The sequence below is a fragment of the Pygocentrus nattereri genome, chromosome 4 (genome assembly GCF_015220715.1).
Source record: "Pygocentrus nattereri isolate fPygNat1 chromosome 4, fPygNat1.pri, whole genome shotgun sequence".
NCBI classification, from domain to species: Eukaryota; Metazoa; Chordata; class Actinopteri; order Characiformes; family Serrasalmidae; genus Pygocentrus; species Pygocentrus nattereri.
The window spans coordinates 39,285,376-39,297,631 of NC_051214.1; the positions used below are offsets into that span (position 1 = coordinate 39,285,376).

The following is a 12,256-nucleotide window of genomic DNA, read 5'->3' on the forward strand; positions in this document are numbered from 1 at the left end:
CAGCTGTATGATAATAAAGCACCGCGATGCACTCACACCTCCCTGAACTCCTGTACGGCTCCTGCGCTGCACTGACACTGAGAGATGAGCCCGGCCGGACGAGGGGGACACACATTACTCACAGCTGCAGCGGCTTCGCTGAAAACGAACGAGCGTTTTTAACTCACCTGACAAGCGAGGATGAGATATTTTAAGGCACAGCAAAGTGTAGTGTCACACTTACTCTTACAGTGGAAAATTAGCACCTGTATTAACAGCTATAAGTGTGTTAAATTTCTACATATATTCGTTGTATACATTTATACATGCAGGAAATATTTCTATATTTATACATAGTAGAAATTACGCACTTTAGCTGTATAGAAATGACCTATGAATCTATATATATATATATGCACGTGTATATTAATTTTAGTAGCAGTTTTTAGTAGTACTTTCCTTAATATCTATTAAGAAAACGACCTATATATCTATATACGCATATATGTATGTTTGTGTGTGTATGCGTCTGTGTATGTATGCGTGCTCTCAATCAATTCAAAGAAGTTTAGGGGGCGGGGGGGGGGGCGTGCATGCCATTATTACTCAGTATTGGGTCAGATTATTTTTGGGGCACTTGGCATTTCTTCGTAAATCACATTAAGCCCGAGCTAAAGCTGTCAGCAAAGATGTAAATACCCCTCTCTCACTCAAGTGACGGCACCATACGGCCCAAAGTGCCCTGACTTAAGGTTTCGCCCTTTATTTTGGTCTGTGATGTGCAAACTATTTGCATAAATGTGCTCGCCCTCTAAATATGTCAACAGATGTCAGTCCTGTTAATAATAATGCTCGGCATTGAGGTGGTGGGTGTTCAGATGTGAACATCATTATTGTTCGAACAGAAAAAGGGAGGAGGAGGAGGGGGCGTGTCAGAGCCGAGGGTGGGCGTGGTCTCCTTGACGGACAGTTTATGTAATGAGCAGCGCGGACACAAAGCCACTATAAATACTCGGGGACGCGAGAAACAAGACTTCATTCACGATTTAAGAAGACCAGCGTTAAGAGTATCACCCCCACCCCAAACACACACACGCACACTCGTACACACACACACACACACATACACTGGAACCACTCGTGCACGAAGCGACAGCCTGAGGCATCGAGGTGACCACAGTGGAATAGGGACCATGCACGGTGGTGGGATAAGAGTGGATACTCGTGTGCTGGCTAACCTTCACCTTTTGGGATAAAGCTGGGGAAATTTCAACGCGCTCCCTCGTTGTTTTGTTTTGCGCTTTTGCAGCGGACACGCGCACAGAGGCGAGGACCAGAGGAGCTCGCGCGCTGAGGAATATACGTCTTGTGGTTCACCTTCTCTCTGCCTTTTTTACATTATTGCAACCTGCCACGCTTTTGGAGTAGGAGCTCGTAGGGAATAGGCTACTGAAGCCGCGGGTGAAGCAGCTGCCTCACCGGGAGCACTGAGCAGCAGCATGGCAGCTCGGCTCACCTTCCTCCTCGCAATGCTCTCCTCGCTCATAACGCAGGTAAATACCCCCGGCAGCGCGTGCAGGAGGGATAGCAAGAGCCAGGCAAAGCTTTGCCCCCCACAATAGCCAGGCTTTTAACCCCTCTTCACCTCCTCTTCCACCGTCATCACCACAGCAGCGTCCTGTGCAAAGCGTCTGCAGAGCGTCTGTGTTTGTAAGCTGCATGTTGTAAAATGCGTTGCTTTTCCCCTCCTTTTTCTCCCTTTAGATGTTTGGATCCGGCGTTTTCGAACTGGACCTTCACGAGTTCAAAAATTTCAAGGGTCTGCTGGCCAACGGCGAGCCGTGCAGGCCTGAATGCAGGACTTTCTTTCGAGTTTGCCTCAAAAACTACCAGGCGGTCGTGTCTCCGGGAGACTGCATCTTCGGCAGCACCGTCACCCCAGTGTTGGGCACCAACTCCTTCAGGGTGGGGGGTGAACCTCTGAGCACGCCAATTCGACTGCCCTTCAGCTTTGGATGGCCGGTAAGATGAGATGAAAGTGCTTTTTTGTAGAAAAGTGCATTCACTCAGAATACAACTATGATGAAACAGTTTGTCCTAGTGCTCGAGTAACTAGCTACAAAACACCTCAACACTTTAACCCATTGAAACATGAACTGTTTTTAATCTTACAATATGTTGATAATGGTTTAAAATGAACAATACAGACTTCTTGGGCAGTCACCTCTGTTCATTATTTAACAGCTGCCTTATAACGTGTAAGTTTTTAGACTAGAAAACTATATGACATCCTTAGACCTTAGGCCTTAACCAACCTTAAGAACACTATTGTTATTGTTATTAACATTTAATTACTCTTTTAGCCTGTTATACCACATTAGACTACATCACTTTAAAGTAGTTGTATTCTATAGTGTGTATCTACTCATGTTCTTATATTAAGCTAGGCTATGCAATTGCTCTGTAGGATGTCATTACAGATGCAGATTTCTCTTTTTCTTTCTCCTTAGGGATCATTTTCCTTGATTATTGAGGCCTGGTATTCACCTGTAGGTAAGTGGCTCAGTTTTCAGCCACTAGAGGGCGACACCACTGTATATATCCTGCACTGAACTAAGCATCTTTATTTTTTTTTTACTATAATTGTTGCTTACATTCACCAACGTGTCATTGTTTGTTTGACCTCTCTACCAAAAAAGTAGATATATTTATCTATAGTAAATCTGTTTTCTTACTGTTTTTCAAGTGGCACGTTTCACTGTGGAACTCCACTTTGTTTCTCGCTCCAAAACACCTCCACATTCTCATACCCGAACACAATTGAAACTTCCTTTAGTTTATTTTTGGCGTGGGAAAGCTCAGTGGGCTTTGGTGAGAATACTCAGCGCTTGCCAAAACCATCCGACTGCATTTTCCTGTATTTTACACCTTTCTGTGTCCCCGCCCTTTGGAGTGGGATAACAGCATGGGAATGTTTTGCTTGACTTAAAGGAAAAGGAAATTCATTTTACCGTTATACATTTCAGCTGCCTTGAAATGAAAGTCGATCAATCAGACTACGAAATGGCAAAGTTTTAAGAATTATTTGGGGATTTAAAGCATTTGCTTATAATTAAGTCTGTTTTTTTATTAAATACAATGCAAAAAAATAGGGTTTTAACTTTAAAAAGTTTAAGCATCAAGTGGTCAGTTAACAGACTATATATAGTATAACAATATATATTTTATGTCCTCTTCTCAAGTTAAAATCCACCTTTGTACAATTTTGTATTAACAACACCACAACAGTCTTTTGACCTTTACATCTTTTCTCTTGTTTTCCTCCAGACTCAAACAACCCCGACTTAATGATTAGCTCTTTTGCCGTCCAAAGGCAGTTGGAAGTAGGGGCTGAGTGGTCTCAGGATGTTCAAAGCGGGCAGCAGACGGAGCTAAGGTATTCTTACCGGTTCATCTGCAATGAAAATTACTACGGCGACAGTTGTTCCAAAATATGCACGCCCAGGGACGACCGTTTTGGCCACTACACCTGCAATCCAGATGGGCAGTTGTCCTGTCTCCCTGGCTGGAAGGGGGAATACTGCGAAGAACGTAAGCAATCAGAGATCACCACCCACTGGCCTATAGGCGATGGAGGGATTTGCTTTAGTACTTTGACCTTTCATCAGACAGAAAAAGTGCTTTCTCAGGTGCACGCAGGGTGGCTTTTGATGGCCTGCTCTAGTGCCTTTTACTTCTGCCTGAAAAACAAACGTACTTTGGGGATACACACAGCAAAATCCTCAGTGCTGAATTAACACATACAGTGTGATGGTTCAAGTTAACTGTCAGAAAAAAGAGTCTGGGTCAATCTTGGCCCCCCAAAGTAGAATATAAATGGACCCTTGAAAAAGTGTAACATGAAGTTTAGGGTCCAAGCATGTAACTAAATGAGTACGTTCACTTTCAAGGGGTATATTTCCATGTTTTTGGAAGTCTTGTTAACTAGAAAAAGAAAGTAAATGGGGAGGAAGTCAAGATATACGGCAAGTATGTTTCCTAAGTTAAGGTAGTGAAGTCACCACCCCAGTGTCAGTGCTTGTACCCCGAAAAGCTTTTCCTGAGAATATAGTCTTGAATTAGCTCTAACATTTGAAGAATTATATGAATGTACTTTAATACTTTTAGGGTGTTCATATTAGGCAGCTGGATCCTATTAACACTGTACAAGTCACCTCAAAACTTAAATGTTGAGTGTTATTTCATCACAGTGAGGAAGAAATTCAGCCCTTGGGATCTTGCTGTGCAGTCCTCCAGGCTGCTAAGTTACAACATAGCGTGATGTGTTCATTTGTTCTCACATTCTCACAAATCAATCCGTGTTTGTGTGGCTATGATAGCTGAAAAGTCTTAGAGCGCATGTGAGCTACGCTGAGCTAGAGGACAGAGTCTAAGATCAGTGGCGTGTGTCCGGTAGTGTGGAGGTGTAAAATGTTGTGGCCTGCCAGCTGTTCTCAGTCCACTCTGCTAAAGACACCGAGGTTGTTTGTGCTGCATCACTCTTTCGCTGTGTGGGTCATTTCGACCTGTTAGTTCACTCTGTGAGCAGCGCTGCTTCATCTCGGAGGCAATCAAGCCCTAGTTTGTGCGCGCGCGGTGCGTATAGGCTACTCCAAGCGCGTGCGTGGTAATTTAATCCCGCGCTCGCGCGTCACGGCGCAGGGGGAGGGGCGAGCACGCGCCGGGTTAATCGCGGCATTATTATCCGCCACGCGCCACGAAATTGCCGAGTGCCCCATTGTCGCGCTGCAGCGGAGCAGCTGCAAATATGGCTCGCGCAGACTACGAACAACAATAGGGGCAGCTGGCCGTTATTGAGACGGAGCATCTGTTCTGGCCTAACCAGCAGCTCAGCTCAGCTCCACATCAACGCCGCATAACAGCCCAACGCAAACAACGGCCGACTGAACCCGCTTCCGTTGCGGTTGGCCGGTTTAACAGGTTGCGTTTAACTGTGCGTAATGACGGTGCAGTGCCTGGACACCACGCTGAACGCAGACCTGAATAGCCACTGAATAGGCTTAACAGTTCGGGGCTGCATTCTTGCTGATCACACATATATATATATATATATATATATATATATATATATATATATATATATATATACAGATATTATAGCTAGATAGATACATAGACAGACAGATGGATAGAGTCTATTGGATAGATATCGCTTTGTCTTTAAAATCAAGGGAAGAAATGTGCACCGTAAGCATATATTAGCTCGTGGCTAGTTCATGATTATAAAATCCTGTATTTTTATAGCACTGAATGTTCTAATGTTCTACCTGAACATGGAATTATTTACACAGTGACATGAAGCAGATTTGTAGGCATCTCTTATTTTTTGCTGTATTGAATCGAGAAACCGTGGTATATTATTAAACTGACTTATGAACTTATGAACAAGAAAAACACAGCAAAGCCTATACAGCTGCCTAAGAGCTCAGCAAAGAGTTATGTTAAAAACAACAAAAGCAGACATATGTTGTTGTTGTTTTTAACATAACATGCAGAATGAAAACAGCAGAAACAAGCACACGGGAGAATGGCGCTCGTGAAAAGTTAGACCATCGGATTATGCTTTTTGTTTTTTCTGTTGTTTTCGTTGTACTCCTACCCAAATGCTTTCTAAATCTTGAGCCAAAGAATCTCTGCTGTAAATGGGATGTTATGTCTGATTAGTTCATTATGAGAGTTGTCTGGCTTGAGTTAGACTGTTCTTTGAAAACTGGTAATAAGAACCATTCATTTTACTCACACATTGCGCTTGAAGCCATCCATTTAGAGAATATTACACTGAGCTCAACCAGGCCATCACCTCCTGCTTTAGTAATAGAATGCTTCATTTTCTGTTGCAGCTATCTGCCTCAAAGGGTGCAGCGAGGCCAATGGCAATTGCTCGAAGCCAGGAGAGTGTGTGTAAGTACATGAGCTGGGAAATGTGTGTGAAACACCTCTCACTGGTTTAGTTTTACTGGTATGTCCAATATCCAATGTCATGCCAGCACATTAAACACCATTTATCTTTTTGTACTAGTCCCATAAAGTCATGACTGTTTGCCCCAGATTCTACTCAATCTCTGTGCGTCCACTGCATAGTGTATGTTTATACAGTCACTCTGCTGGCCATTTCTGACCTATATTAAAGATAAATCCCTACTATAAGAGTTTAGCCAAGATTATCTCATTGTGCTAGTTACACCACTTATTTTAATCCCCTATTTGGGTGAAAGTGAGATTAATCCGGCATTATCGTAGCTTGGCAAATATCAGCTTTTGGTGATCACATAGAGATGCTCATAGCTAAATTTAGTGTCTTTGAGTGCTTATTCAAAGTTCCTCTGTGCTGATGTGTGAACTGTTCCCTATTACAGCTGCAGAGAGGGCTGGCAGGGCACCTTCTGTACAGAGTGCAAGAAACATCCTGTGTGTAAACATGGCACTTGCCAACAGCCTTGGCAGTGCAACTGCAAAGAAGGCTGGGGTGGACTCTTCTGTGACCAAGGTGAGACTGAATACCAACTCAATCCAAAACCTATGCTAGTTTCACAGTTATATTAATGAATATATCGACTTTGAACTTGAGGGTTGAAATGCCACTGCAGAGCCTTGTTTACCAAGTAGAGTATTTTAGATTCTGAGTAAATAAATTGCCTGAACTGAAAAAGTGACTGTAGGTTGTGATTCAAGTGGTATCATTCACATTTGACACCAGATCTGAACTTCTGCACCCACCACAAGCCGTGTAAGAATGGAGCCACGTGCATGAACACAGGCCAGGGCAGCTATACGTGCACATGCATGCCAGGCTACACTGGGGTCAACTGTGAGATGGAGGTGCGGCAGTGTGACAGCAAACCCTGCAGGAACAGAGGCCACTGTGTGGTGAGTTCTGCCTCTATTTACCTGTTTATCTGTTTGTGCTACTTATACATTTCAAATAATTACTATCTTATTCAAAAACCTTGTTTGGTAACTTTACAGAAAAAAGAAAAGCAATCTTAACTTGAATGTATGTTAATGTAACAAAATTATATTCCAAGTACTTTATGCCATACCTGTGACTTCTGTGTCCCTTTAGGAACTGGATAACAGCTATAAATGCAACTGCACACCTGGCTTTGAGGGCACTCACTGTGAACACAGCCTTCTCACCTGTGCAGACGTGCCATGCTTTCATGGTGGCAAGTGTCACGAGAAGGACAATGGGAGAAGCTATTCGTGCGACTGCCCTAGAGGCTACACTGGTCTGAATTGTGAGAAGAGGCTGGACAAATGCACGACCCTGCCATGTGCCAATGGTACGACCCAGCTTGCCATCCTGCTCAGTAATATGGAGCAACAGGAATAAGGGCTGTAATTGAGTTTGGAAATAGCTAGGGAAATGGCAGAAAGGGACTTCTTTACTCGCTATGAAGTGAATTCTAGCAAGTTGCATAATAATTACAGTTGAAGTCTATATCAACAGGTTTGAATCTGCTCTTCCAACAAAAATGACAAAACATGGCAAAATGTAAAGAAAGCTTTTTCTCTACAAGACCGCAAAGTAACTTTTTATGTAAATACATGTAGGTTTGATTGAGAGTGCAGACTCAGTGCTTTCAACAGAACCTTTCCACTTGTTTCACTGAGATGCAAGTAGGACATGATTAAATAAAATGTGGTAAAGAGGCGTTTCAAGGTGTACACACCATGGGTGAATTAGGAGCTTAATGAGAATATTTTTCAGCATGTATATAACTATAGCTGTAATATGAACCATGTGGATTTAGGGGCATGTTTGTGTATTTCTGTGTGTATATGTTTACCTGTATGTAATCGAATACCTAATTTTTCTATTGTGCAGGTGGTGCGTGTGTGGTTCTGGGAGGTGTCAGCATGTGCAGGTGCCACACCGGCTTCACGGGCCAGCGCTGCGAGATCAACATCAATGAGTGCACGTCCAACCCCTGTGCCAATGGGGGCACCTGCCACGACCGAATCAGCGACTATGTCTGCTCCTGCCCCCCAGGGTACGGAGGCCGCAACTGCAACCAGCTGACAGGTGGCTGCCCCGCTCAGTTCTGCCTCAACGGGGGTTCGTGCGCTACCGTCCCGGGCGGCTCCCCAGCCTGCTTCTGCCCCAGCAGCTTTACAGGACCCCACTGCGAATACTTCGCCGTCACTCCAACTGTCGAAACCGAAGGCTTTCAGTGGGCCGCTGTATCCCTGGCTGTGGGGCTTGTGGCCCTGCTGGTCCTCCTCTGCATGGTGGCCATTGCACTCCGCCACATCCACAGACAGGCCAATGATGAGAGGACTCACGCAGATGCTATGAACAACCTGTCTGATACGCAGCGGGACAACTTGATACCAACATCCCAGCTTAAGAATACCAATAAAAAGGTGGGACTGGAGGTGGACTGTGGGCCAGAGAAGTCTAATTACATACACAAGAACTACCACTTGGACTACAACTCAAAAGACTTCAAAGAGACCCCTTTGCAAGAGGATAAAAGTCACAATTACGAAAAGTGTTTAGAAGACAAAATACCACTGAGTAGAATGTACAGGTAAGATATGACCTTAATCCATCCATCACAGCCTTTTTTGTGATGTATTTGGGTGACTAAGCCAAAGCTTGGACCAAAAAGGGTCTTCAGGGGTGATTTATCACTACTACTGAAGTTGACTGGGAAATTTGGCCCTTAGAATTAAATAACATGATCCTTGGTGATGCTGTTCTATGTATGTGGGTTACCCATTATTATGGTTGTTTCAATAGGCATTGCTTGCTTTGTAAAACTTAATATCAGCCTATATAACCTCTATTTGTATACTTGTAACTAAAAACGGGGGTTATACTCATGTTTGTCTCGTAAGGTTCAGACAGTCTTGAAGACAAACAATAAGAGTTCATATTTACATAGAGTTTACAGTTGCTTGTGGCACCCCTTTGTCTCTTGACCCCTTTTCTATCCCTCCCTCTCCCCCTAACGTTTCCTCCCCAGCTGAGCACAATGAGTAGCTGCTCCATGTGCTTTTACTTTACATTAACACTCGGTGTGATTTGTGTGTGCAGTGAAAAGCCAGAGTGTAGGATATCAACGATATGTTCCCCAAGAGACTCCATGTACCAGTCTGTGTTTGTAATAGCGGAGGAGAGGAGTGAATGCGTCATAGCAACTGAGGTAAGGAGGAACGAGGAACCTGTTTAAAAGCTCCAAATCATGAAAAACTGTTTTTCTCACATTTTATAAAAATAAAAGAGTTTGATGTAGGATGTTTTAAAAAACATACAGTTAACTCCCTAGTTATTACAGTCCATCTGTATTTGTGATGTCACTTTTACATATATCCACTTATTCAGCCTGCAGCAGTTTAGCCCTGCCCATTCACACTGATTGGGAGTGTTTTAGGCTGGATTGCTGACTGAATAAGGCAAAATACAAGACAGCCAATCAAAACTGACTTCATTTATACATGTTAATATTAAGGCAAATTAACAAAAAGAGCCAGTGTAATTGTAAGGGATAATGAGAGGTTGGAAAATGAAAATGTAAACATGAATCATGACTGTTTTTGGTATGTAAATGTGAAAAAGTGAAAATCAAATACAAGAAAAATTAAAGATACAGGACCTTTAATTCATTCTGTCCACATAAATCCACATAACTATGGCCATTAATGGAAATAACAGTATGTTTTACCTGTGCTTTCTCCTTCTCAGGTATAAACGACAGGAGGATGCATATGAAGAGAGGGGGAGAACACAATCAAAGCAGAATTTTCTGGATTGTTTACAAAAAAACTGAGAGACTGGAGATGATGTCCACTGCTGCTCTGAGAAACTTGAGGAACTGGAGAGCGAAACTCTGCTCGCTGAATGCAATAGATTAGTTGCTGACGAAGGAGTGTTTGTGTACAAACGTGTACAGTCCTGGACGTTGTGTTTTTTTCTACCCCTTCTGCTACGGTATGGTTTTTTTTCCCTCACAAATTGTAAGGAAAAAAAGGACTTACACTGCAAGAGGAAAAAAACGTCTTCGGCAGAGATAAGTGGTCCCCCTCCCACCCCCCACCCTCACATAGAGTGAGTGTTTTTCTCTCTATCTTTCTCTCTCTCTTTTTTACTCTTTCTATCTCTCTGTCTCTCTCTGTCTCTCACTCTCTTGTGGTAATCACGGACACATCATCTGCCAACTAATCACTAAGAAGGTGCCAGGGACTTCCAAACCTTCAGCCAGCATTGCCAGCTATGCAAGAATGGAGAGGGGGGAACCAATCAGAGCCCAATCCCACCCATCCCAATCACGAGAAGAAATATGAATGTCGGAGAAAAAAGATGTACAAATGTCAATCATATCAAAAATGACTGTTGTTCTCCGTGCTAAGATTGTATGCAGCCCATATTCACAAAAAAAGCCTTAAAAGAAATGGATGCTAATTTTGTGCCCCAAGTCTTCTTGGATTGCCAGAAACAAAGGAAAAATTCCTTCTTAATCAACAGGGATTTTGACAACAGCAGTCAAAGCAGGATTGCAATACATCGAGATGCACCAGCGGGATCCAAGAGGAAGTGTAATTTACGTCTTTTATGCAACGCTGCCCACTGAGTACAAAAGACCTGAAAAGGTTGAAAACCTTAAAAAGTGACTGCACACCACTGACTGCCTATAATTAGTTTTTAAGACCAATAATGTAATTTTTAAAAAAATGATTATTTCCAGAGTTAATTTAATTATGACACACTGCTCTTTATATGTTTTATACTATTATTTTGTATATAATGCATATTTATAAGAACCAAACATCTGAAGAATAAAAATGCTAATTCCTTCCATACATGTTTTTTGCTTGCTTTGAGAAACATTATGGTAATGTTGTAGCAGAGACACTGAAGTACAGAATGTGAGCTTTTCAGCTTTGCAATTGTCTAGTTTTCTCTCCATCTACTATTTCCTCTCAATCATGAAAATAAACCCACCCCCCCTCACAGCCTTGCACAGTTGTAAATTGGCTTGAAATTCAAATCCGTTGCCTCGGATACAGGCCCCTTGAGCTGGAAATTCTGAAACAAAGACAGGCGAAGAGCACATAGGAGCAGCACAGGAGCGGCCCCTCCTCAGAAAGCTGAAACAGATGCCCCAGGGTGCGACCCTGCTCACCGCCATAAAAACAGCGGCATATGCCACCCCTCTCACCCGGCAGCTCCACGTGGCAACTATAAAGCACTCGCAGGCTCGGGCGCCAAGAGCCACAGCCTCGCCTTTGGGGTTAAAGGAGAAATGTCTGCTTCTACCCCCCACATCCCCAAAAAAACGTAACAAAAGATGTAGGGAGAGCCATGCATGTGGCCATGGCCTGCACAGATGGGCTTCAGGGCAAACCGCACTGGCACTGTGCTCTCATAATGAGAAAAAAAAGGCTACGGGCTCTCCAAAAGTTTAATTGACCCGTCTGAGCAATCTGGCACGTGAGCACAGAATTATTTATTGTTGCTTTTCAATATGGGTGCCACAAGGTCACCTGGGCCTCCACTTAAGGGAGGAAAGGTCAAAAGGTTACCTATTAGCCAGGCCGGAGATGGTAGGGAATTTATGTTGGTCATTAATGCGCCTAGCCAAGTCTGGCTTTGACCTGAGCCGAGACTCCAAGACATAAATACGATACTTAGAAACCACTAAAAATACACCCCCACCCCATTTGGATGACTCTTCCATGTTTAGGCATTGTGTCAAACCAATGACAAATTCACTTCTCCTGCCCAGATCTGTGAAAGAACGTCCATTTTCTCTAAATAATTCACCACTCTGGCCAATGTCAACCCCTACAGACCACATGCAAAGTAGGAGAGGTTAGAAAAGGATGCAAGTGAAGGCCATTCAGACACCTAAAAAACTATAGTGGAAAAAGTACCTTCCACAGAAGCTGGTGTTCAGTTTGTTGGCTCTGTTTGGTCTACATGTGCTCCAACAGTAGTATATAATAATCACCAACATATCTAGTAATCATCAACCATTCTCATCTCTAGTAGTGATTAACCAATAACATAGTAATCAACCAATGATGTATCTGATAATCAACCAGTAAGATATTTAGAACTCAACAAATAACATTTCTAGACTTCACAAACCAGTAACACAGTAACATCTCTAGGAATCACCGACCAATTATATCCCATAAACCAAAGAAATCTCTAGTAATCATAAACCACCATCACCTCTGGTAATCATAAATCAAAACATATTAAGCA

General features: G+C 43.0%; 1 protein-coding gene across 1 annotated transcript; it reads left to right on the forward strand.

Moving 5' to 3' along the window:
• Positions 1-1,002: 1,002 nt before the first annotated feature.
• Positions 1,003-10,845, forward strand: dll4 (delta-like 4 (Drosophila)). Its single transcript, XM_017692588.2, has 11 exons — positions 1,003-1,532; positions 1,744-2,001; positions 2,490-2,532; positions 3,307-3,570; positions 5,880-5,940; positions 6,396-6,526; positions 6,737-6,906; positions 7,103-7,322; positions 7,868-8,573; positions 9,083-9,191; positions 9,731-10,845. The coding sequence occupies exons 1-11, from the start codon at positions 1,479-1,481 to the stop codon at positions 9,734-9,736; spliced, it is 2,022 nt and encodes a 673-aa protein (XP_017548077.1). The 5' UTR covers positions 1,003-1,478; the 3' UTR covers positions 9,737-10,845.
• Positions 10,846-12,256: the final 1,411 nt, after the last annotated feature.